This window comes from Capricornis sumatraensis, chromosome 19 (genome assembly GCF_032405125.1).
Source record: "Capricornis sumatraensis isolate serow.1 chromosome 19, serow.2, whole genome shotgun sequence".
Taxonomy (NCBI): Eukaryota; Metazoa; Chordata; class Mammalia; order Artiodactyla; family Bovidae; genus Capricornis; species Capricornis sumatraensis.
In genome coordinates, this window is record NC_091087.1 from 64,286,460 (window position 1) to 64,313,216 (window position 26,757).

Sequence of the window (26,757 nt, forward strand, 5' to 3'; positions counted from 1 at the left end):
GAGCTCTTTCCTGCCTCAGGGACTAAGCATACACACCCCACCTCCAGCCTCCTGCAAAAGCCTTCCAGGCTCTCTTGCCCCTAGGGCTGTTGCGTACAGTTGTGCAGGTTGCTCACTGCACAAAGGCACCTGCTGAGAGAGGAGCAAGGGGCCCCTGAAGTTTCACTCTCTTGCCAAGCCCTGTGTGATGTCAGGTGTGTGTGCGGGGTGGAGGAGGGGTTGTCTGTATCCATGGGGAGCAAGAAGCATCTTTTCCTAATTTACACAGAGGTACCAGGACACCGGTCAGCAAAGACCCATCAGCCCTGTCCGAGCCTCGCTTCTCACGCTGTCATGGTGTATTCTCTCTCTGTGGCCCTGCTAGACTGTAAGCTCTCCGGGCAGAGAGAGTGACTCCTCCTGACAGGTGTGGTTGCCAGATCCACACTGTCCTGGGCATAGAGTGCTTGACTCAGAGAACGCTCAAGCTAAGCAAGAGTAAGGGCTGGAGAGGCGTGTCCCACGCAAGGCTTTGTTGAATGAATATATGGCAGGTTAATGCCCAGTAGAGAGGTGGGGAGGGATTAACCAGGATAGGGGGCCTCTGGGAGATGGGAAGGGGCCTGCCAGGAGCTTGCAGAGGAGGCTGTGGCTATGCAAGCTTGAGCAGTAGGGTGAGGTGTGTGACTGGGCAGGCCTTCGAGCTCAGCTCTGGGTGGGAGGCCCTGAGGGTAGAGGCTGTGGCAGGAGAAACCTGAGCCACGCCTGGCCCGGCCCTGGCTCCGATCTGCAGGGCCAGGCCTGAGCAGGCTCAGCCCTTAGACCCCCACCCAGCCGAGTCCCAGAGCTCCTCTCCAGCCCGCATGGCGCTGGTCCGCCAGTTACCTGACAACTCACCCTTGTCCCAGGATCCCAGTCTTGTGGGACTGCAGGAGCGGCAGGCAGTGCAATGCTCGAATGATGCAGCATGGTCCCCTGGAGTGCTGGGGTCCCTGGCTGGCTCAGGGGTGTCCCACTCAGACTAGAGCACATCTGGGGGAGCTTTAGCGGGGAGGCGAGAGCTGAGCTGAGCTGAGTGACACCTGGGAGTTTCCCAAGTAGCCGTGGGGGATGGGGGAACCAGCATAGCCCAGTTGTGGGTACCACGGCCCAGTGTGCCTGGTGTTTGTGCTGTGCATGGACCAGAGGTGACCTGTGCAAGAAGAGGGGACAAGACACCTGAGGCTCTTAGGCTGGAACCTGTAGACCCTGGAGACTGAGACAGTCTCGTCCCCCCATTTTTAAAGTTGGGCTGTGTATTGGTTTCCTAGGGTGGCTGGGACAGTCTCGTCCCCCCATTTTTATTTTTATTTTTTATTTTTTTCCCCCATTTTTAAAGTTGGGCTGTGTATTGGTTTCCTAGGGTGGCTGTAATAAAGCAGCACAAACTGGGTGGCTTACAACAATCAGAGTTTGTTCTCGCCGTTCTGGAGGCTGTGTGTTCTGATCACGGTGACGGCAAGGCCGTGCTTCCTCTGAGACTCTGGGTGGAATCTTCCTGCCTCTTCTTAGCTTCTGGTGGCCCCGGCGGTCCTTGGGGCCCCTTCGCTTGCAGCTGCATCACTCCAGTCTCTGCCTGGTCACTGGGCCCTGTCCTCCCTGTGTGTTGCTCCTCTGCTTATAAGGACACCAGTCATATCAACTTAGGGTCCCTCCTGCCCCCTTTCTAAAATGACCTCATCTTAACTTACATTGGAGCTTCCCAGGTGGCACTAGTGGTAAAGAACCCATCTGCCAGTGCAGGACACCATAAGAGACGCAGGTTTGATCCCTGGGTCAGGAAGATCCCCTGGAGGAGGGCATGGCAACCCACTCCAGTATTCTTGCCTGGAGAACCCAATGGACAGAGGAGCTTGGCAGGACACAGTCCATGGGGTCAATCAGACACGGCTGAAGTGACCTAGCGTGCACATCTTAACTTACTACATTGGCAATGACCCTATTTCCAAATAAGGTCACATTCTGAGGTCCTGAGGTGCTGGGGGTTAGGACTTCAAGATGTCTTTCTAGGGATACAGTTCAACCCATAACAAGGAAACATTTATATGGAATAAGCCTCTTCTGTGAACTTTTCAATACATTCTGGTAAACGTCGACTGTCGGGTAACCACTACCGCAATCAAGATAGAGCAGTTCCATCACTTTCCGAAGTTCCCGTGTGCCCTTTGTAGTCAGCCCCTCCCCCGCCCAAACCCTGGCATCCTCACTCATCTCCATCCTTGAGTTTTGGTGTTTTGAGAACTTCACACGAATGCTGCCTTTGAGTCTGGCTTCTTTCACCTGGCTGAAGGCGCTGGAGACCCATCTGTGTTGTGTGTCTCAGTATTACTTTCTTTTTATTGCTGAGTGTATTTCATTGTATGCATGTATCACAGTTTGTTTACCCATTCACCCGCTGTGCCACATTTGGGTTGTTTCCAATCTGGGGCAATTGCGAATAAAGCTGCTGCAAACATTTATGTATAAGGTACAGGTTTTGCACAGGAATCACATGGATTGCTTGCATCGGGCTGCTGTGTGAAGAAGGGCATGGGGTTTGGGGAAGTAGTACATGGGGCAGAAGGTACTGTAGGGGTCGAGGTGAGCAGAGATGGAGGCCTGGACCAGGGTCTCGGCAGTGGGGATGGGGAGATAGGGCGCCCTCAGAGTGTATCTAGGATGGAACCTGGTGGTGGGTTGGGTGTGCATCATGGAGGCAAGCAGGCTGCCTTTATTACCTCCTGCCAGCCCGCCCTCCACCTGCCCAGGAGAAGGTGCCTGTTGTAGCCCAGCGTGGCTGTCTGGATATGAGAACGTTGAGAGGGGAAGAGTACAGCTTAGCGGTTAGGCCATGGAGCAAACCGTCAAGGTTCCCATTCTATTCTCTCCCTTAGTTTCCTCATCTGTAAAATGGGGTGCTAATAGTTCCATACTCTTAGAGCTGCTGTTGTATTACATGAGTTAATGCATGTAAGGAGCTTGGACAGAGTTTGACACGTAGTAGGTGTTCAGGAAGTGTGAAGCATGTCCCATGGTCTTTGGAAAGGCCTCAGTGCCTACCCTCTTGTGCACTCCACTTGTCCCCAGGTCTGTCCTGTCTTGCTGTGAGACCTTGAGCTGGCTCCTTGCCCTCTTGGACCATTGCTTCCTGCATTCATGCAATGTGGAGGCGCAGAGCCCCCACTGTGTGCCGGGCTCTGTGTGAAGCAGCACGTGGCCCAGCAGCCTCCCACAGTAGGTACTTCATGAAGACTTGGCTGTGGGTCCTGCTCACAATACTGTCAGGGGAGGCTGGTGAGAGGCTCTCAGGACACGGGTTTGGGGACTGCCAGAGGCTCCCCTGCAGCTGCTACAAATACCATCTTCCCCTTTCCCCGCCAAATCTGTTCTTTGCCCCTGACAGGAACTGCCCATGGTGGCAGCTGGGGAAGCCTCAGCAGCTGCAGGGTGGGTGCCAGGTGGGGGCCTGGCCTGGGCTCCAGGGCAAGAGGTATGCTGGGTCCCAGTTCAGATGGCACAGCAGCTCGCTCCCAGGCTGACAGATGCTGTGCTATGAGCAGGGTTCATGTCCAGGTGGGCCACAGTGGGGGCCAGCCTAATGAAGGGACGTTTGCACCCAGTCCTCATTACTCACAGATTCTGCATTTGCAAATTGGCCTGCTTGCTGAGGCTGATTCATAACCCCCAAATCATAGTGCTTTGGAAGTTGTTTACAGCCCTGCGCAGAGCGATGAAAAATCTGAATATTCTGACACGCACGTTCTCATCTGAGAACAAGGTGCCTTCTTGATTCCGTCCTCATCGTGGTCTGTTATGTTTTTCAAGTTCTCCTGCTTTGGGTTGATGGTTTCGCTGTTTAAAGTGTCCCCCAAGTACAGTGCTTCTCTGCTGTCTAGGGTTCCTGAGGGCGAGAAGGCTGAGACGGGCCCCGTGGAGAAAATATGGGTGTTAGAAGAGCTTCGCTCAGGCATGAGTTACACGGTTGGCCGTGAGTTCAAGGTTAATGAATCAACGATACGTATTAAATTAGGTATCTTTAAACAGAAACACACATAAAACAAGATGTGTCCTGATCAGTGGATGGAAATGTTGTGACTAGCAGTTCATGGGAACCTACCCCTGTGTTTTCCCCAAAAGCAGTGGTTCTGTTTCCACTAACTCAGTGTCTGTGGCGAACTTTGTGGCATGTACCGACCACAAATGCTCAGAGTGGACTGTGTGAGCATCGGGTAGATAAGTCAGTCCCAGTCTCTCTACTGCACTGTCTGAATGCCTATCAGCAGTTCATTCCTCTGGATTAAGAAGTGCCCAACTCATGCATGGTCTGTCTTTAAAATGCATGAGTCCTTGGGGGTAGGCATCATCCCTCTGTCCCCGGGCCTTGGTCCTCTCTCCCTCCAGTGAAATTCAAGGCTTGGAAAGAACAGTTTTCAAAGAGGGGAGCAGTCAGTGCTAATATGTCACATTCTGTGATTCTCACAGAAGCGTCCTTCTAAGGAGCAGAGTTTTGATCAAGGCATAAAAATCGGGGACCTGTGGTATTCATGCTGCTGCTAAGTCGCTTCAGTCGTGTCCGACTCTGTGCAACCCCACAGACGGCAGCCCACCAAGCTCCCCCCATCCCTGGGATTCTCCAGGCAAGAACACTGGAGTGGGTTGCCATTTCCTTCTCCAATGCATGAAAGTGAAAAGTCAAAGTGAAGTCTCTCAGTCATTCTTAGTGACCCCATGGACTGCAGCCTACCAGGCTCCTCCGTCCATGGGATTTTCCAGGCAAGAGTACTAGAGTGGGTTGCCGTGGTATTCATAGATGACACTAATAGTTACAGCAGTTATGTGAAGCCCCTTTGCTTGTTTGTTTTTGTTTTTTTTTGGTTACACCACAGGGCATGTGGGATCTTAGTTACCTGACCAGGAATCAAACCTGCATCTCCTGCAGTGGAGCGTGGAGCCCTAACCACTGGACTTCCAGGAAATTCCCCAGGCCCCTTTGCTAAGCGCTGTTTCTCAGTTAATCGTCACAGCCCCATGAGGCTGGGGTTGCAGTGCCCAATTTACAGGCAGGGAGACTGAGGCACAGCAAGTGACTCAGTGGAAGCCCTCAGCACTCTGTGGCAGACTCGGAACCTGAATCCAGGTTTATCCGAGTCCAGAGCCTCGGCCTTTGCCCCTGAATTCCCTGTATCCCTGTGTTGCATCCCAAGATTCCAGGACCTGCTGCCTGTCCTAGACCCAGGTGTGCCTGGTCCTGGAGGGAGGGATGCTGCTGGACCCTCCCCAGGCCTGCTGAACCCCACGGAGGGGGTGACCTAGCCCCCTCCCCAAGTTGGCCATACATGATGGACCAGGTGAAGAAACTCAGAGGTGTAGAAATGGGGGCCTGGCCCCACCTTCCAGTCTCTCCCTTGTCATCCACTGACAAAGTCACATCCTGTAACCCCCGCCCTTGGAGTTGCTGTTATTGTTGTTCCGTCGCTCAGTCGTGTCCAACTCTTTGCAACCCTGTGGACTGCAGCACACCAGGCTTCCCTGTCCTTCACCATCTCCTGGAATTTGCTCAGACTCATGTCCATTGAATTGGTGATGCCATCCAACCATCTCATCCTCTGCCGCCCCCTTCTCCTGGAGTCGCTGGGAGACACTTTAACCTGGGAGGGGTGGAGTGTGTTTCCTCTCTCCCCACCCCAGTGCCTCCCAAAGGTCCCCAAAGGTAATGAGCCGGTGGCCTTGGCCTCCTCCGCTCTTGAAAACTCACTGCGGCTAACTTCCCTTATGCTTAGGCATCAGGGACCGTGCACCCTGTAAAGTCTGATGGGGGAGGGGACCCAAGCCCTTAAAAGGACACGGCCCTGGAGGTGGGATTTTGGGGGCAGGGGGCGGGATGTCCATCTTGTTTTGGGAGGTGGGCCTGGGCCCAGGAAGCGCGCTGCCAGACAGCATCAGGACTGCCGAGCTGGGGCATGCACAGGACCCCGCAGAGGAAATGCGGTCACAACAGCTGTGAGGTGGGTCGCAGGGTGACTCAGTGTCGCCAGGGGCTGGAGGAATGTGACGCCGCAGCAGCTTCCTGCAAGGTGCAGATGTCCAGAGCCTGCCTCCTCAGGGTGCAGGCAGTGCCCCAGCTGGGCAGCGTCAGGGGTTGGGTCAGTGTTCACCCCTGAACCCTGGCAGGCGCTGGGCGTGACCCCACTTCTGGTTTAGAAATGGGGGTTCATTTTGTCAAAGCACACCCCTCTGACTCCGCTCATGTTTCACCCTTCCGGCAAGCCTCTGAAAGAGGGAGGGTGAGTATCCTTTCGCTTATCTCACTAGTGAGAGAACTGAGGCCCAGAGAGGGAGGGAGGCTTGCCTGAGGACACACAGCCAGCTGGTAGCTGAGGCTGGAACAGAGCCCGGCCGCCTTTCTGGGGCAGAGCGTTTCCTGCGCCGCTCAGAGCTGTCCAGCATCAGTCGTGTCCACAGTGACCACAGACAGAGCTGCTTGCTGTGAAGCTCCAGATGCAGTCGGCATTTTGTCCTCACTGCGGCCTTTCGGGGTCTGTTCTCAGTCTCATTTTACAGACCTTGAAAGGCCGGTCTCAGAGGGAAATTCAGTCAGGCTCCAGACACGAAGGGCGAGGGGAAGAGAAACTTAAGCGGAGGTCCAGCGGGAAGCCCGTGTCTCCCCTTCTGGGCTGAGACCTGTCCCCCATGGGGCCCCTGCTCCCTCCTCCTGCCTCTGGCTCCTAAACCCTGGGTCAGGCCCGGGAGGGGAGGGTTGTGATCTCCTTTCCATTTCCCCCAGATGATGGGGGAACCGCTGAGTAAGCAGCAGCGGGGCCAGAGGACAAGGTCACGGTGGGACTTGTGGGCTGCCACGTGGCGGGGGCGATTCCGGAGGGAGGGAGGCCAGCAGGGGCCAAGGACAGGCCTCCCCAGAACTGATGGGCCTCCTGTTTTCCAAACCTGGTCCACGTGGGAAGGAGAAGACAGCAGAAGGAAGGTGGGCGAGGACCCCAGAAGCTCTGTAGAGACAAGCCTGGGGAGGCCTGGGCTGGGATCCATGTGCAGAAGGGACCTTGACCTACAGCCAGCCATGGGGGCGTGGGCAACTCCTGAGAGAAGGGGACCTTAAACCCTGGAACAGACGACCGAAGACATGGTCTTCCTGAAGAACTTTCCAAATTGGGCGATGGCTAATGGTCATAGCACTGACATGTGTTGAGTTGTCTTTGTTTGTTTGTTTGTTTAATCTTTTTTCTTTCTGTCTAACTAAAAGCAAATCCCACACACAGTATATGAATTCTCACACACTGAAAAGATTTAAACGGTAGAAAAGTCTAGACCTGCATTGTCCAGTACATTAGCCACTAGCCTCATGTATCTGTTTTACAAATTAAATTAATTAAAGTGAAGTAACAGTTGAACTGATCATAGTGCAAATGCTCCAAAACCACGGGCAGCTGATGGTGACTGCCCTGGACGGTGCAGACATGGGACGTTTCCATCACTGCATTCAGTTCTTTCAGGCAGCACTGGCTGGACCACGAGCAGGGAGAACCCTGCCAGCTGAAAAATAAATTCTGGAATCAATTTGGTTCCTTTGGACCTGTTTTATGTATTTAACTATGTCTGGGTATCCACCTTTCCCAGACGCAATTCTTTCTGGTCTGCCCGGCTCCTTGGCCCTGTAAATAGACTGTAGCTGCCAGGCTCCTGTATCCACAGAATTCTCCAGGCAAGAATAGTGGAGTGGGTGGCTGTTTCCTGCTCCAAGGGATCTTCCTCACCCAGGCATCAAACCCACGTCTCCCGCATTGCAGGCAGATTCTTTACCATCCGAGCCACCTGTTAGGCCTCATGAGAATGATATTTTGCACTTTTTCCCAAAAGAGGAAACTGAGACTCAGAGAGCTAAGGGACAGGTTGGAGCACTTTTGTTTTCTAGGCACTTCCCTTGGTGTGTCCGGGGTAGCTGAGGGGCATCCAGGCTGGGGCTCTGATGATCTTTTCAACTCCCTGCACATTTCACTCAACTGTGTGTGAAGGAGAGACCCTGATGGGCACATCGATCTTCTGGGAAGTCTTTCCCCCGGCCATTTTAATTGTTTCCTCTGAAATGTTTGTCCATTATTTTCTGATTTTCATAGTAATACACACTGAGTGTAAAAATTTGGAATGTGGAAAAACAGTGTTAAGAAGGAGACAGAAATCCCTCAATCCCAAGATTAAGAACCGCTGCTGGACCAGTTTATACTCCCACAGCCAGAGCAGGAGCGTTCCAGTTCCTCCATGGCCCCGGCCCTTGGTTATGTAGGTCTGCCTCATGACAACCGTTCTCATAGGCTCCTGAAGTTTTAATTCCAGATTCTCTGATCTCTCTGCTCTTGAGAAGCTTTTCAGATGCTCCCTGGCCGTTTGGATGGTCTCTGTGTTAAGTGCCAGCTCAAGCCTCTTGCCCATTTTTCTATTTGCTCTTATTTGCCTTGTTTTTTTCCTTATCAACGTGTAGAAGTTCTATGTATAATCTAGTTCTGAGCACTTTGTGTTACAAGTGTCTTCTCCCACACAGGGCATAAATTTCACTGTCTTGATGGTGTCTTGATAAACAGAAAGTCCTCATTTTAATGCAGTCAAATTTAAAATTTTATTTAAGATTGAGGTGTGTGAGTGTGTGTTTGTGTGTACACTGTTAAAGAAGTCGCTCTTCCGTCAGATTATGAAAGTATTCTTTATTTTCTTCTAGAAGCTTGTTTTTGGTTTGTTTTGCTTTCTACATTTTATCAGAACAGAGTCTTCCTGGAACTGATTTCTGTATAAGCTGTGAAGAATGGATCACGTTTATTTTTTCCCCATGCAAATCGCTAGTTGTCTCAGCACATTTTGTTGCGAAGTTTGTCCTTTCCTCAATGCTCTACTGTGACCTCAAGTGACTGTGCTGGGGGATCTATTTCTGGACTTGCTTAGGCCACTGACATATGTGCCTGTCCCTGCCCCAATACCATACCTTCTTCACCTGTAGCTCTATCATAAGTCTTGATTTCCAGCAGCCCAAATCCTACCCCCTTCTTCAAGTGTGTCTTGGATGTTCTTGGCACTTTTCATAGAATACTTTTGGGGTTCTAATTGGAATTGCACCGATTCGTTCAATCAGTTTGCATAGGATTCATGCCTTGAGAGTGTTAAGTCTTCTGCTCTGTGGACGAGATCTGCCCTCCATCTCTTTCTTATATTGTATATTTATAATGTTTAATAATCATACATTGTGAATAAGAGTCTAGAGGGATTTCGCAGGGTGATTAAGAACACAGACTCTGAGATAGCCAGGGTTCCAATCTCAGCGCTGCCACTTTTCTGTAGCTTCAGTGAGTTGCTTAATTTCTCTGTGTCTCAGTTTCCCCCTCTGTAAAATGGGAGCAATAACCAGAGTTATCTCGTAGGGTTGTTTGAAAAAGTCAACCTATGTGAAGCAATTAGAGCAATACCTGGCACAGAAATCTCTGTAAACATTATTTATGTTCGAGTTGGTAAAACATTTGCAGGATTCAAAATAAATATATTTTTTAAAAGTCATGATTTTTTAAAATGGTTTAGGATTTAACTGGTTTAGGATTGAAAGGACATCTTTATAGAGGTTAATGCCACAGACTGCATCAAGGCTTTTTCTGCACTATTTCAATATTTTCATGTTTCTTGAATGAAAAACAAATGCAGTGAAACAGTATTCCCACCTTTGTCCCCTATGTGCCTGTTCCCACCCCTGCCCCACGAGTTATTAGTTTCTTGTGTGTTCCTTCAGAGTGACTTTTTGCAAATACAAATAAGCCTTAAAAAATTTTTTTTTCCAACAAGAGAGCACAGTCTAGACACTCTTCTGTATTTGCTTTTGTCACTTAACCACATATCCTGAAAGCCTTTCCATGTCAGTATACGGAGAGCTTCCTTATTCATTTTCTTTTTTTTTTTTAAGTTGCATAGTATTTACAGAGGCCTTATGTTTGTTGATTTATTGCTGTTGTTTAGTCACTAGGTCGTGTGTCTGACTCTTTGGCGACCCCATGGACTGCAGTCCACCGGCTCCTCTGTCCATCAGATTTTCCAGGCAAGAATACTGGAGTGGGTGGGTATTCCTTCTCCAGGGGATCTTCCTGACCCAGGGACTGAACCTGCATCCCCTCCATTGACAGGCAGATTCTCTACCACTGAGCCACCCCAAGAAGGCACAGTTCTCTAGATCTGTATGTACAGAACTCGGCTCAATTTCACATCTGAAACCCTGTTAACGAGAATTTTTTTTTTCAAAGTTCCAAACTGCTTTGATCATTTTTCAGATGTGTGATATAGTTCCATGGTTGAAATCCAAAAGGTGTGAAAGGATGTACGGTATTTATTGTTGGTCGTGCTGGGTCTTTGCTGATGCACAGCTTTTCTCCAGTTGTGGCAAGTGGGGGCTACGCTCTAGTTGCAGTGTGCAGGCTTCTCACTGCAATGCTCCTCTTGTTTCAGAGCACGGGTTCTAGTATTCCGTCTTCAATATTTGTGGCTCCCAGGCTCTAGAGCACCAGCTCAGTAGTTGTGGTACATGGGCTTCATTGCTCCGAGGCATGTGAGATCTTCCTGGACCAGGGGTGGAACCCACCTCTTGCATTGGCAGGTGGACTGTTTATCACTGAGCCACGAGGAAAGTCTGGCATCAGAGCACCTTAATGTGAACGTATCACAGAGATGCACGGGGCCTGTCCATTGCCCTTGGTGACTTGGGTTCTTGTCCCCACTGCTTTCAGCTTCAATCTCAGCCAGGAAGTTGGTACCCCAAATTCTGTCGTCTCTAGTAACCACTTCCATGTTCAGTGAAATTTCCCAGGAGTTTTTAAAGGGGCAGGGGAAGGGAGGGAATGTCAGTGCTTTTTTGCTGTGTGTGGCTATTATTGTAAGTATTATTGTGATAAGTCTAGAATGATGTTGGTCCATAGCAGATGCTCAATAAATTACTGGATGAATGAATGTATGATAATAACCTCAATGAATGTTTGCTGTATGCCAGGCACTATCCTCAACAATTCCATAAGGCAGTAATGCTTATATTTCCCATTTTAAATGTGAGGAAATTGAGACAGAATTGTTTGGTCATGTGCCAAGGCCAACATGCTGGGATTCCAACCCAGGCTCTCTGGTTCCCAAGCCCATGCTTAAACTGCTAGTCAGCATACCCCTCAAGGCCTAATCGCACATAGCACTGGGGCCAGAATGGGTATCATCACCTATGAACCAGGTTCTGACAGCAGACAGTCCTAGCCTAGGCTGGGATTGGGGGAGGGAGGTCAGCAGGATGAGCAGGCTGACCTGCCCATCAGGCTGGGTTCAAGGGCCTGGCTGGGGTATGGAAAGGGACTGGGACCCGTGAGCCAGAGGTTGCAGAGGGAGAATGGAGGAACTGTCCCCCAGTCCTGGGAAGGCTGTGGGCATCAGGCAGGCAGCCCAGGAGGCAAGGCTGGGAGCCAGGTGGGCCTGAAACACACCGGGCAGCAGAGGCCTGCAGCACACAGGTGTGGAAAGTTTGAAGGCCGTAGACCCGCTTGATCCCTTGATGTGGGCTGTGACGTGCGAGCTGAGACAGCCAGACCTGTTCTCAGCACTTCCGGGGCCCGGAAGACCTGCTCTAGCTGACTTCCCCTCAGCGAGGCTGTGGGCAGGGGCCCTCCAAGTCCGGTCCCAGCTTCCCGGGGGGCGCCCACCGAGGGTTGGGGACTTAAGGTGCACCCCATGCCCTACCTCATCTCAGAAGGCCTTTTGGTCTCCCGGTAAGGAGACACCTAGGGAGCTCTCTCACAACAGGATCCCAGGCACCGTTCTTGGAGCCCCAGTGACTGGGAGCCCACCAGGGCCTCATGCAGTTATCTGGCCCATGGAACCGGGCTGGAAGCATTGGTTGAGCATTTGCAGATGATATACATGTGAGTGATGCTGATTCTGCGACTGGCTGCCTCTCTTCCGTCTCCACGTGATTCCAAAGGCTGGGCCAGAAGTGGAACCACGCGGCAGCTGTGGCTCAGCTTTCACAGGTCCAGGAAAAAGCATTTGGTGGAGCGGAACCACAGAGAAGCTGGCCTGGCTGCCTACCTTCTCTCAGACTGTCTGCTGGGCCAGAGCCAGTCTGGCTTGGCAGAGAGACTTCAGATGGTATGAGCTAGGGGTCTGGTGAGTCGCAGAATCATGGAATGCATAGTGCTGGAAGGAACCCCAGTCTTAGGTCTCGTCCAGGCTCAGACAATGCATAGCCCAGTACCCAGCCCGTGGCTGACAACACTAGGCGATCCCAGCAGACTTTCTCTGCCGAGCCTTTAGTGTAACATTCTGGGCAGCTGCTGCCTATCAACTGGAGTTCACAGGGAAATTCAACCTACTTGCCATTCCAAATCTACAGCAGTCTTCTCATTTTACTGAAGAAGCCACTGAACCTGGAGATGGGAAGTGAGTGGCCAAAGGTCTCAGCGTGAACAACACAACCAGACCATGGTCTCTTGAGTCTGAGCTGTGTCATTTCCTTTGTGTTGTCCCTGTTATCCTGATGAAAACAGTATCTGCATGTAATTACTCATCCCCTAAGCTCTTTTTATCTCCTTTCATCTCCACATTGTGATCGCAACCTCAGAATTCAAAAAGGTTGCCCATAGTTCCCCAAGAATGTTGTGTACATAGCTGCAGAAAAGCTGAGCTGTCTTAGGTCATGTTAACAGAAGTAGACTGTCTAGATTGAGAGAGGTGATGGTCATGCTCCTTTATAAGCTGCTCAGGACACACCTGGAAAATTATTTCCTAGCTTGAGACTCTATATTTCAGAGGTAGAAAGACAGAAGGATACTCAGCACACTCAGGAGGATAAAAACAGTACAATGAAGGGGTTCAAAACCACTCCATAATTTACAGTCAATTGATTTTCAACTAGGGTGCAAAGAAGATTCAACAGGGAAAAAATCATCTTTACAACAGATGTTGCTGGGACAACAGGATCAGTTCAGTTCAGTCGCTCAGTCGTGTCCGACTGTTTGCGACCCCATGAATCACAGCATGCCAGGCCTCCCTGTCCATCACCAGCTCCCAGAGTTCACTCAAACTCACATCCATTGAGTCGGTGATGCCATCCAGCCATCTCATCCTCTGTCGTCCCCTTTTCCTCCTGCCGCCAATCCCTCCAAGCATCAGGTTCTTTTCCAATGAGTCAGCTCTTCGCATGAGGTGGCCAAAGTACTGGAGTTTCAGCTTTAGCATCAGTCCTTCCAAAGAACACCCAGGGCTGATCTCCTTTAGGATGGACTGGTTGGATCTCCTTGCAGTCCAAGGGACTCTCAAGAGTCTTCTCCAACACCATAGTTCAAAAGCATCTCCAAATGCAAAAGGAGGAGGTTGGACCCTATCTCATATCATATGCAAAAATTAATTCAAAATGGAACAAAGACCTAAGTGTAAAAGGTCTCAGAAGAAAACAGGGGTAAATCTTCATGATCTTGAATTAGATGTTGGTTTCTTAGCTATGACATGGAAAGTACAAGCAACCAAAAAGAAAATAGGTAAATTGGATCTCACCAAAATTAAAAACTTTTGTGTTTCAAAGGACACCTTCATCTTTTCATCGGGAAAATTAAAAGACAACCCATAGAATGGGAGAAAATATTTGCAAATCGAACACCTTATAAGGCACTTAAGCATATGATATATAAAGAACTTACGACTCAATAATAAAAAGATAATCTAATTCTAAAACAGGCAAAAAATCTGAAAAAAAAATTTTTCTAGAGAATATCTACAAATCATCATTAAGATTCTCAGTGTAGTTTTACATCAGAGAAATGTAAGTCAAAATCACAATGAGACATTCACTGAACTTTTGTGATGATCGTCTCATGATGTGAGTTAGCCAGATCATTATTCTGTACACCTTACACTTATATAATGATGTATGTCCGTTATATTGCAGGAAAACTGGAAGAAAAAAACACAATGAAATACAACTTTATACCCACTAAGATGGCTATAACAATAAAGATAGCTAATAACGGGACTTCCCTGGTGGCCCAATGGCTAAGACTCTGCACTCCCAATGCAGGGGCCCTGGGTTCAATCACTGGTCAGGAAACTAGATCCCGTATGCCACAACTGAGAGTTCTCACACTGCCACTAAAGATCCTACATGCCTCAGCAAAGAGCGAAGATCCCACATGCCACAGCTAAGATCCAATGCAGCCAAATAAATAAATAAATAAATAATATTTCAAAATGATAATAGCAAGTGTTGATAAGAATGTGGAGAAATTGGGACCCCGCCCTCCCCCCGCCCTGCACTGTCAGTGGGATGTAAATTCTTTAGCCATTTTGGAAAAAACAGTCTGGCAGTTCTTCACATGCTAAATATAGAGTTACCATGAAAGTCAAGCGACTCTTTGCGGCCCCATGGACTATACAGTCCGTGGAATTCTCGAGGCCAGAATACTGGAGTGGGTAGCTGCTCCCTTCTTCAGGGATCTTCCCAACCCAGGGATCGAACCCAGGTCTCCCACACTGCAGGCGGATTCTTTACTGACTGGGCCACCAGGGAGGACCAAGCCAACAGTACCTAGTATTCCCAGGAGTTCTCCCATCCAGGTACTAACCAGGCCCGACCCTGCTTAGCTTCCAAGATCAAATGAGATCGGGCGCATTCAGGGTGGTATGGCCGTAGACAGAGTTACCATATGACCCAGCAATTCTAGTCTTAAGTATATGCCCAAGAGAATTGAAAACAATGTCTATACAGAAACTCATACATGAATATCAGTGGTGTTATTCATAAAGGCCCAAGAGTGGATCAACCCAAATATCCATCAACTAATGGGACAAGTACCGTGCGGTATGTCCATACAATGGAATACTATTTGGCACTCAAAAGAAATGAAGCACTGGAGCTTCCCTGGCGCCCGGAAAGATGGTGGATTCGTAAAGAATCCACTTGCCAATCCAAGAGACGTGGGTTTGATTCTTGGGCCGAGAAGATCCCACATGCCGTGGAGCAACTAAGCCTTTGTGCCACAATTACTGAGCCTGTGCTCCAGAGCCCAGGAGCTGCAGCTGCTGAGCCCACATGGCCTAGAACCCATGCTCCACAACAAAAGAAGCCCTCACACCACGACTAGAGAGTAGCCCCCACCAGCTGCAACGGGAGAAAAGCCCGCACAGCAGCAAAGACCCAGCACAGCCAAAAATAAATGAATAAAATTTTTAAAAAAGAAAGGGAGGACTGAGGCATGATGTAAGTCGTGACAGCGTGAAAGTGAAAGTGTTGGTGGCTCAGTCGTGTCCGACTCTTTGCCACCCCATGGACTGTAGCCCACCAGGCTCTTCTGTCCATGGACTTCTCCAGGCAGGATTACTGGAGTGGGGTGCCATACCCTTCTCCAGCGGAGCTTCCTGATCAGGGATCGAACCTGGGTTTCCTGCATTGCAGGCAGATTCTTTACTGTCTGAGCCACCAGGGAAGCCCAGGTGAACCTTAAAAACATTATGCCAAGTGAAAGAAACCAAACATAAAAGACCACACACTGTATGATTCCGTATGGGGAATATCAGAAGGCAAACCTATAAAGACAGAAGATGGATTAGTGGTTGACACTGGCTGGGGCATTAGGAGGAAATGGGGAATGACAGTTAATGAGGACAGCATCCCTTGTTGGGATGGTGAAGATATCCCAAAATGAACTGCAGTGATAGTTGCATGATTCTGTGATTGTACTAAACACTATCTCAGTGTACACCTTAAAATATTACTAGAAAGCAAAGCACTCTGTATGCAAAGTCATGGAGACAGTGTGTGTAAACCAATGTGTGGCTCAGTGTCAGACACAAGGGAAAAGGTAAATGTTACCTATGGGTACCACAAGGAGAGGCGGGCTGATCAACCTGGAAAAGAGATGACCCTAGAGGATCGGGGTAGGAGTTGGGCTGGCCTTCTCCGCATAGTTGAAGGGCTGCGTGGGAATGGGGCGTGTTGTCCCAGCGGCCTTATACGGGGTAGAAAAAGAAACAAGAGGAAGGATTCAGAGGAACAGATTTCATCCCAGTGGAAACAGAGGACTGCTTCTCAGAATGACTTGCCCAGTGAGGTAGTGAGCTCCCTGTCATTAGAGGTCTTCAAACAGATACAGCTACGTATTGGGATGGTACAGAGAGTTCCCAGTGTTAGGGGAACCTCTGAGGTAGAGGACAGCTGATAGGCTTACAAAGTCTTGTTCAATATTCAGACATTTTAAGCTAGTTGTTAAATCATCGATAACTTCTTATTAGCAATGGTGGGAATACTTACAGCCATGGCAATCCTCATTCACTATACGTCAGGACTTTTGTTGTTGTTGTTGTGGACAGGTGCTTAATAGCACATCACTGATCCAAGCCAACTGCTGCAACAGGTCTTTTGGAGTGCTTGTTACTCAGCAGAACGTGGGTCCACTCACCCGCGTGCAGCGAAGTCGATCTACTGACACCCGGTTGTAGTGAAGGAAAGTACAGCATTTACTGCAGGTGGCAAGCAAACAGCATGAGCAGGTAGTGCTCCAAAGGAAGACCCGAAGTTCCAAGTGGCTAAGGCAGTATTGGGGGTGAGAACAGCAGCTCAGGGACTTCTGATTGGTTGGTGGTGAGGCAACAGGGTGCTGTTTTGGGAATCTTCATCATCAACCTGGTTCCAGCCAGTCTGGAGTCTCTGTGCTTATGTCAGCCATGTAGTGACCATCCTTTACCTGGGTGGCTGATCTTAGTTTCTGCAGAACAACTCAAAGATATGCATCAGATTGTTCCGCGTATCCCTTAAGGAGGGACTAGGACACTTTTTTTTAATCACTGAACTGCTAAGTTGTCATTGCTCTTCTTGATGGACTGCTTTCCCTTTGTTTCTGCATTCCTTCACTTCCCTAATTACTGACTGCTTAAGTCCGCTCTTTGGAACTCAGGGAAGGCCTAGGAGACCAAAGCCTTTTTCTACAAACAAGAAACAGGGCACAACAAGGGGCTTTTGTGCCCAGGAAGGCCCCAAAGTGTCCTACTTAGTTTCAGTTCCCCCATTTCTTCGATAAACCGCAATCCTGAGGTGAACAGGGGCAGGCCAAGAAAAGGAATCAAGTTTTGGATAGAGAGGTTAATCATAAACTCAGTGGGGCAACTCAGTTCCCGGGGGGGGCTTGGTTTCATGCTCATCCACCCCCAAAGTCCCCAGATTCTCCTCCTTCACCAACGGGTTCGCCTTCCCTGCCCTGTCCCAGGATCTGATGAGCCTTGACTTCTTCCATGAACAGTCTTGAGCTCTTCATCTCATCTAGGAGTTACCACTTAAGTGTCCACTGTGACTGAGTTCTTCCTTACCCTGTCCCATGACCTCTGAGGCAAGTGGTGTAGATGAAAGAATTAATCAATAATTGATCTAGGGGCTTCCCTGGTGGCTCAGCAGGAAAGAATCCACCTGCCAGTGCAGGGGACTCAGATTCAATCCCTGGTCCACGTGCTGCGGGACAACTAAACCCGTACACCACAACTACTGAGCCCACATGCCCGGAGCCTGTGCTCAGTGAGATGCCTGAACGCTGCAACAGAGAGTAGATCCCACTTGCTGCTACCGGAGAAGGACCTCATGCAGCGACGAAGACCCAGGGCAGCCAGAAATAAACACATCCCTTAAAAAAATAGTTGATCTAGAAGGAAATGAAATTTTTTATTTGAGCCGACCTGAGCATTATAATCCAGGAGGCTGTCTTTCAGAAAGCTCTGAGAATTGTTCCACTCTTTTAGAGGTCAGAGCCCAGGTATGTAAGTTTTTGAGAAAGGGCCATTCTCAAGTCATTGACAGGTTACACAGTCCAGATCTACACTACAAAGTGTGTAGCGGGTCTTGGGTGGCCCCTCGTGGCCCCTTACAAGATTAAAGAAGGAATGTTGTCACCTAGGAAGGTTTGCTTAATGAGGTTGCACAACATGCACTAAAGGGGAAGGAGGAGGCCCAAATCAGCAAGGAAAAAATTTATGTTTAAATTTTCTCATCTCGGGCTTCCCTGGTGGCTCACTGGTAAAGAATCTGCCTGCCAGTGCTGGGGACATGACTTTGATCCCTGGTCTGGAAAGATCCCACATGCCTCAGAGCAACTAACCCCATTTGCCACAACTCCAGAGCCTGTGCCCTAGGGCCTATGCTCCACAACAAGAGAAGCCACTGCAATGAGAAACCCCTGCATCGCAACTATTAATAGACAGTGGCCCCCATTCGCCGTGCAACAACGATGCAAAACCCTGTGCAAAAACCCTGTGCAACAATGATGACCCAGCACAGCCAAAAATAAATAGATCGGGTTATTTTAAATTTTCTCATCTTGCCCTAAAATATGAATTTTAATTTCATCAGTGGCCTAGGCTCCCTGTTTACACTGGGGGACACTGAGCCCAGGGTGGGTGTTTGTTCATAGCACTGGGGCCTCAGAAGGAGTTCTCCCAGCTCCAGATACCTGCAGCCAGTCTTGCATGTTCCTGCTGGCATCTTCACCTGTAGTCAGAACTCCAAGCTGTCTCTCACTCTGGCATCAGCTGCTGCTCCTTGGCCTAAGTCTTGTAGCTGCCACAGTGTGGAGTCACAGTCCCAGTGGCCTTCTCTGGCTTCTGCTGTGCTGTCGCAGCTGTCAGAAGATTTTCCTTAAAGTCCCCCACGGCCTGATTCTTTGGATGGACTCATCTTGATTACCTATCAACACAGGCCCTCGGGCTCCAGAACGGTCTTAAAAATGCCAAGAAAAACAAACGATGGGAGTCATCCCAGAGGAACTGGCCTGGCAGAAGGGACAGGCTTAGGTGTTCTTGTTGCAGAGAAGAACCAGGTCTGACTCCGTGCTGGAACTGTTTCTTTGACTTGCTTTTCATTGCTGCTGTTATGTGCATGCTCAGTCGCTTCAGTCATGTCCAACTCTTTGCGACCCCACGGACTGTAGCCCGCCAGGCTCCTCTGTCCATGGGATTCTCCAGACAGGAATACTGGAGTGGGTTGCCACGCCCTCCTCAAGGGAATCTTCGTAACCCAAGGATCAAACCCGAGTCTTCTGCACTGGCAGGCGGGGTCTTCACCCCTAGCGCCACCATTATAACAATACATGATGGCCTGCCTCGGGGGACCCTGCCCCTCTGCCTGACTGTTGGACTGTATGTGTGTAAGTCACTCAGTTGTGTCTGACTCTTTGCGACTCCATGGACTGTAGCCTGCCAGGCTCCTCTGTCCATGGAATTTTCCAGGCAAGAATACTGGGGTGGGCTGCCATTCCCTTCTCCAGGGGATCTTCCTGATCCAGGGACGGAACCCCATCTCCTGCATTGCAGGCAGATTCTTTACCATCTGAGTCACCAGGCAAACTCTGTTGTTGGACTAACTGTTAGCCTTTGTTCAGCTATTAGGAAGATAATCTGACCCTGCCCACTTGTGAATGGCTGCAGGAAAGAAGAGATTAACACACCCCTTCCACAGGCTGGCCTTTCCGGGAGATGTTTGGTAAGACTGATGGCCCTTTGTATTAATACTTCACTTCCTCACTGCTTCTCCCTCTCTATTCTGCCTTTTGACTTTAGTTCCTCACCCCTTCTCTCTCTGGTTCTATAAAAGAAGCTGGCATCCAGACCCCGACAAATGGTTATTTTGAGACATTAGTCTGCCATCTTCTCGGTCAGCCGGCTTTCTGATTAAAGGCATATTCCTTGTCTCAACACCTTGATTCATTGGCCTGTCGTGCGGCAAGCAGAGTGAGTTTGGACTCAGTAACATCCTAAGACCCCCCCCCCCCCCCACCACTCTACAATGCCTGGGCTTGTGGCAAGTTCTGGAGGACCTGGGGAGAAGGTGCGTGTTTCTGACATTTTAAAAATAAATAAATCATTGCAGAACTGGCCAAAGCCTCCTTCACACAGTTCCCAGATCCCATTTTCTTCCAGCTCCTCAGAGGCCACCATTGTCCTGGATTTGGTGTGCCTGTGTATTTACAAAACAACATAGAACTGTTGTGTACCCTTTTACACTTTATATAAGTGTTTTCATTCCTTCTGTAGTTTGCTTATTTCATTCAACATTGGGATTTTGGTTTGTTTGATTTTAAAGCTTCTTAACTTTTTCTTTTAAAATAACTTCAGACTCCCAGAAAAGTTACTGGAGTAGTACAGTGAATTCCTGTACAGTCTTCAGTCAGATTTACCAATTATGAACATTTTATCACATCTGTTGGTTTTCGCTTCACTTTTTCTGAACTTGTGAGAGTAAGTTGCAGACACTGTGCTTCTTTACCTGCACATATGTCTGTGAATATTTCCCAAACATGGACTTTCTCTGACATAACCTCAGCACAAGGATCAATATCAGGAAATTAACATCAATGCAACTGACAGGATTTTGCGATTTCACCCAATAGCAACTGGTTCCTAACTTTTAGCAGCTGTGTGGTAGTCCAGGGTGGAAGAATCACAACTTATTGATCATTTTCTCATGCCTGTTTCTCATGGATGGACATTGGTTGTTCCCATTTTCTTTCATTATAGGTGCTTCCATTATCAGTTGTCTCCTTATGCCTGCGTGTGTCCTGGGAGTGAGGCTGCTGGGGCCTGGCTACAGCATCCCTCTTTTAGATTTTGACAGTCTTTCAGAGCAGGTGCAATTGTTTTTGTTCTCATGGGGGTGCTTTTCCTCCTTGGTGTGCTGGTGGCATTCAGGGGGCTGAGCAATGGATTCTCCCCTATCTCAGGTCATTTCTCATGTTGGCATTCGTAGGAGAAACAGGGCAGGACCACATGTGTGGTTAGGCCAGCGAGAGTAGTGACATATTCAAGGTGTTCTTGTGTGCCAGATGCTGCTTCATGCACACGTGGCAGGGATTACCAGCTCCATTGCGCAGATGAGAAAACTGAGGCCCACAGAGGTGAAAAATCTCACCCTGGGTCACACGGCCAGATGTGGCAGGGCTGGGCCTGAAACTGCTTGAGTCCTAGTTTTCACCTTGGGGCTATGTGGAATGTGAAATGACCACCACTAATCGTAGTGAGAAGGTGGGTGGGCACAGCCACGAGTGACTGCCCCTCCCCTCCCCTGGGAGTGTCAAGGCTCAGCTGGTTCTCCAGGATCAGACACGAGGAAAACACCCCTGGGGCCTCTGGACAGTTTTGCCCCAGCTCGAGAAATAGCTGCCACTTCAAAAGGAGGGAGGCTTTGGACTTCTGGAAGCTCAGCTTGGGCATGGAAGCCCCACCAGGCAATTCAGTTATGGCTCTTAGAAGTTTGCTCTCAATCACTCTCAGGATAATAGCGCACAGTGTGCGCATCTGATCCTCTCTACTCCCGAGGGAAACCCTCTCTGCCTGTTATACTTACTCCCCATTTCACAGAAGAGGTGACGGGAGGTGAGTGTGGTTAGGCAAATAGACCTCTTAGCGAGTCAGTGCGGAGCTGGCTTTGCAGTGTGTGAAATGATCACCAAGCCGGCTCAGGAAATCCCAAAGCCACCAGCTCTCCACCCTGCATGCATTTATGTGACAAACCGGCGTATTTCTACACGTTGATTTAAGGTGATTTTAATCATAGAAGTAATGCATAATTGGCATAAAAATTTGAAACAACCCCCTACATGCACTTCTCAGAAATAACAGTTCTTACTGATGTCATACAGAGCCTTCAGGACGTTATTTCTGTGTATGTTTATATTTCTGTGTCTCTGTGTTTATATAAATTCCGAATGGGTCAACAAACTTTAATGAGCACTTTCTTTGCCAAGTACTATAAGGATACATACACATGGGAAATTTTCAAAGTTTCTTCAAGAACTAGAATAGTGTAGAGGTGAGTAGCCCAGACTCTGGGTTCAGATTGTCCAGATATGAAGCCCAGCTCTGCCACTTAGAGGCTGTGTGACCTTGGGCTTCCCTGATGGCTCAGCAAGCAAAGAATCCACCTGCAATGCAGGAGCTGCAGGAGGCCCAGGAACGTCGGGTTTGATCCCTGGATGGGGAAGATCCCCTGGATTGGAAATGGCAACCCACTCCAATATTCTTGCCTGAAAAACCCCCATGGACAGAGGAGCCTGGCGGGCTACAGTCCAAAGTGTTGCAAAGAGTCAGACATGATGGAGCACACGTGCACAACCTTGGATGAGCTGTTTAACCTTTCTGTGCCTCAATGTCCTCATCTTTACATGAGACTGTCAGGTAGATATGTTACTTTCCAAGAGCTGCAGCAGCAAGTCATCATGAACCTTGGAGCTATTAACAATAGAAATGTATTTTCTCATGGTTCTGGAGGCCAGAAGTTCAAGACCAAGGGGTCAGCAGGGTTGGTTCTGTCTGGAAGCTTTGAGAGAATAGGGCCATGCCTCTCTGCAGCCTCTGGTGGTAGCCGTCAATCCTTGGTGTTCCAAACTCCTAACTCTACTTTCTTCCCTGCCTTCATGTGATTTTCTTATATCTCTGTGTCTGTGCATGTGGGATCTTAGTTCCCTAAACTAAGAACCCCTGCCTCCTGCAGTGGAAGCTCAGAGCCCTAACCACCGAAGCCAGAGGATTCCTCTCTGTCTTTCTATGAGAACAGCTCTCACTGAATTTAGGGTCCACCCTAAATCCATAGAGCTTCCCTAGTGGCTCAGACAGTAAAGAATCTGCCTGCAATGCAGGAAAGCTGGGTTTGATTCCTGGGTTGGGAAGATCCCCTGGAGAAGAGAATGGCAACCCACTCTAGTATTCTTACCTAGAGAATCCATGGACAGAGGAGCCTGGCAGGGTACAGTCCATGAGTTTGCAAGGAGTCAGACACGACTGAGCGACTAACACTAAATCGAGAATGATGTCATCCTTAGTTACATTTACAAAGATCCTTTTTCCAAGTGAGGTCACATTCGCAGAGGCTGGGTGCTAGAATTTGGATCTGTCTCTTTGGGGGACACAGTGCTGCCCTCTCCAGTAGGCGTGAGGATGACTGTATGCCATGGGCTATTGAGGATGAGCAGGCACGTTGCTGCCCTGACTGGCATTTCCAGGGCTCGCCCCTCCCACCCTGGCCCCTCCATGTCTTCATGTACTCAACCCCTGTACGGAGTGATCGGGCCATCCCATGACACTGACTGCTGGGACCAGGTTTCTTTCTCTCAATAGGCTCACTTGGTCCTGGAGCAGGGGCCTGGTCAGGACTGCGGGTGGGACGGAACTGGCCTTTCCCCAGTCCTCCCCTTCCATCCCACACTCCCCCGCCACCCCCCGAGTTCCGGCCAAGTCTGCACAAGGGGGCCTTAGTTCTTCCAGTGATGCGTCATTGGAACTTTCTGAGCTGCTTCCCCGGGGCCCACACAGGCAGCCCAAGGCCAGCGTCCTCGTGAGCTGGGAACTAAGGGGCCTTCTCCCAGACAGGCAGCATCCAGCCAGGGGTCTGCACTCTTAGCTGACCCCACACCCAGGTGGGCCCCTCGGGTGGCCTCTCCACCCCAGAGCAGGGCTTTCCTTTCTCCTCACCAAGGTTTAGTAGGCCCATGACTCAATGCAGGCAGCATGCCAGGGTGGACACACCATGCCAAGTCCCTCCTTCCTGTGGGAGCTGGTGAAAAGGTCCCCAAATAAGCCAGGATGCCGAGCCCAGGCCTGGTCCCTGTGGCCCAAGGCAAGGGTTTTTCTTGGTGTCTGGCCACCCTGCACCTGGGTGGGGCAGCCTGGGTGTCCTCGGACAGCCCACCCCTTGAATTGAAAGGCTGTTAGGACTGCTGATTAGAGCCGTTCTCTATATTTCTCCTGTGCAAGCAGAAGGGAAACAAGTCATGGAATGATTTCTCTTTCCCGTGGAATTGCCCTGAAGTGTCTGGGCTCATTATTTTGTGCTAACAGTGCCATTCATTACTCGGGGTTCTGGTGGCTGCCTTCGCAGGGCCCTCAGCTGGAGCTTGGCTGGTGAGCAGGAGGGTGTGGGAGCTGGGGCGGTTGACTGTGCCAGCTGATGACATATTGGCTGTGGTGTGGGCTCAGTGATAGTCCCCCAAAGTCAGAGCTGGTGTGGCCAAGCTGTTTAATGACCGTGATCATGGCTCTGCAGCAGCCTGCACGATGCTGGCTCAGGGTGTTCGCACCTCTGCCATCCTGCTTGAGCCCAACAGTCCAGCCTGGAGCTCCAGCATCAGTTCCAGCGTTTAATAGTCACAAGCGGGCATCCAGAGAGCTCAAGTGACCTGAGGCTCAAGGTCATCAGGGACTCAGGGGGTAGGGGCCATCTTCCTGGCCCCATTACCCTTCCTTGGCCTTGTCAGAGCAGGTGTCCCTGCCACTCTGTCCTTCCAGGGCTCTGCTGCTCCTGTGACCTGGTGTAAGGCCCAAACCTCCCCCAGGCTCAGTTGCTCCTTCGCTAACTTATAGTCCCTGCTGCAGCCTTTGAAACTTAGAGTTTCCACTCCCAGCCTCCGATCCTGCCAAACCACCGCTTAGAGGGCCCTGAGCAAACCCTTGTTGCTTCCACCCTTGCCCACCCAGAGGGGAAGGAGAACATTGAACAGCTTGGACAATTCCTGGAAAGCAGCATCTTAAGAGCCTTTGGCCTCTTGAGTGTTTAGTCTGAGTGGCCACGCGTAGCCCCTTCAGTGCTCATCTCTGGAAGGTTTCTGCAGTAACCCTAGGTCTTATTTGTCTTTCCACCGGCAGAAGCTGAGCTCAAGTTACAAAAGGGATCCTCCAAGTTATTTGTTTCTGTGCCCCCAAATTGGCTTTTTTGTTCATGTCAAGCCGTGGTTCCCTAGCACTTGAACTTGGACTGGGATTGACTTGGGTATAAGATGAGTGCAATACACAAAGGTGTACCCCACTCTAAATGTGCTGAGTCCTACAATCAAGGCTGCAATGTGGGAGAACTATAGTGAGAAGAGGAAAATAAGAATTCCAATTAGCGAGCTGAAAAGAGAAGCAGTAGCTAGCATTTCCTGAATTGTGTGCACTCTGCCAAGTTCTTGACAAATGTCCCATCAAATTTTCACAATTATCCTATGAAGTATTTTTATACAAGTGAATAAATGGAAGCCCAGAGAAGTAAAGGATCTGGCCAGAGATCACACAGCCTGGATCCTAACCTAGGGCTTGCAGGGCCCTGAAGGATGGGAAAACTTTATCCCCAGTGGTTTGTTATAAAAAATACACTAGACATACAGAAGAGTCAAAATAATTTTGGAGTAAGCACTTACCCTCGATGTTTTTGTTTATTCCTCTGTCTCTCCACCTTATTTTTTCTTCTGCATTTTAAAGAAAGTTCTGGACACCCCAGAATATTTAGCACGTATATCACTAACTAGAGTTCAGTATTTCTTTATGGTTCTTTTTTACTGTTTTGGTATAAAATTTGCATATAATAAAATGTAAGTATACTTAGCTAAGTGTACCAGCTGAACTTCATATACATGGATACATATCATATGTATTTTTTGGCATCTGGCTCCTTTCTCTCAGCAGTGTTTTTGAGGTTTATACATGGGATTGTGTATATCGGTGGTTCCTGTTTGTTGAATTTTTTCCACTGTGTAAGGTACCACTTGTCTGCTGATTCTGATTGATGAATATCTGGACCAGTTTGGGGCTATTATGAATAAAGCTGATATGAACACTCAAGGAGAGGTCTTTTCATGGGCATACTTTTGCGTTTCTTTTGGGTACATATCTATGAATGGAATGGCTCAGCCATGGGGCAGGTGTATATGAAAGTTGATTTGAAAAGACTGCCTTTTTTCATAGTGGTCATACCAATTTGCATTCTCACCAATAAAGCATGAGCGTTCTGTTTACTTCCTATCCTTGCCATCATGTGATGTTATCAGTCTTTTTAATTTTAGCCCAGTGGTTGTGTCGTGGTATCTTATTGTGGTTTTAATTTGCATTTCCTTAATGACTAATGATGTCAAGCACTTTTTACCTGCTTCCTGGCCATGTCTTCTTCTTTGAAGCATCCTCAAAGCCCCTTTAAAAAATTAATTTGTGTGATCTCTATTAGATACATGCTTTACAGATATTTGCTCCTAGCCTGTAGTTTGAGTCTTCAGGGTGGTTTTTTATTTTTTTGAGTCTTCATTTTCTTCATGAGGTGTTTCCATGGGCACAAGTTTCAATGTTGATATGACTAACTTATCCATCTTTTCCTTTCTGGTTCTTGCTTTCTGTGTCCAGTCTAATGAATGTTTGCCTACCTGTTGAGAGGAAGTCACAGAGAATCTGAAGGCACTGCAGGTGGACAGAATAGCTGGAGCAAGAGTGTCAAGTGGGGATGTGCAGGTTTCGCAGGGGTGGTGGACAGCAGCCTCCTTCTGTGGGCTGGGGGCTCCCAGTGGGAATGCCTTCAGTATCAGGGACTGGATTGGACTCTTCCGGCAGTGGGAGCCATTGAGAGTTTTAGAGTGGGGCAGGGACATGATCACAAAAGGAGAGATGACACAGTCCCTTTGCTGGAGCCTGGGGCAGAGTTTCTACTTGGTCACCGTGAAAGCAGCAGGCTGTACCTCAAGAGGCAGGTGGGACTGCTGAGGGCTGGGGATAGGGGATTGGGTTCATGTCTGTGGGCCCAGAGGCCAGCCAGGCCCCACCACATCTTAACCAGTCCATTTCTTCTTGCCAAGAAAACCCAGGGGCTGGTGAGAGCAAGTTGCTAGCCGGAAGCCCAGGGAAGGTGCTTACTTATGTGGATTTAGAGGCGACTCTCCCAGTAGATCCAGAATCCTTAGAGAGAGAGAGACACACACACCCCCACCC

At 49.3% G+C, this 26,757-nt stretch overlaps 1 protein-coding gene and 1 non-coding gene across 2 annotated transcripts in view; one reads left to right on the plus strand and one right to left on the minus strand.

Moving 5' to 3' along the window:
- Positions 1-842: 842 nt before the first annotated feature.
- RIN3 (Ras and Rab interactor 3) overlaps positions 843-26,757 on the plus strand; it is a 121,056-nt gene continuing 95,141 nt past the window's right edge. Inside the window, exons 1-2 of the mRNA XM_068990986.1 lie at positions 843-949; positions 3,894-3,985. Of these exons, the coding sequence (XP_068847087.1) occupies positions 843-949; positions 3,894-3,985 (199 nt within the window). The remainder of the gene's footprint in view (positions 950-3,893; positions 3,986-26,757) is intronic.
- Positions 14,576-14,694, minus strand: LOC138095559 (5S ribosomal RNA). The gene has a single exon (XR_011146318.1). It is a non-coding gene; the product is annotated as a 5S ribosomal RNA (ribosomal RNA).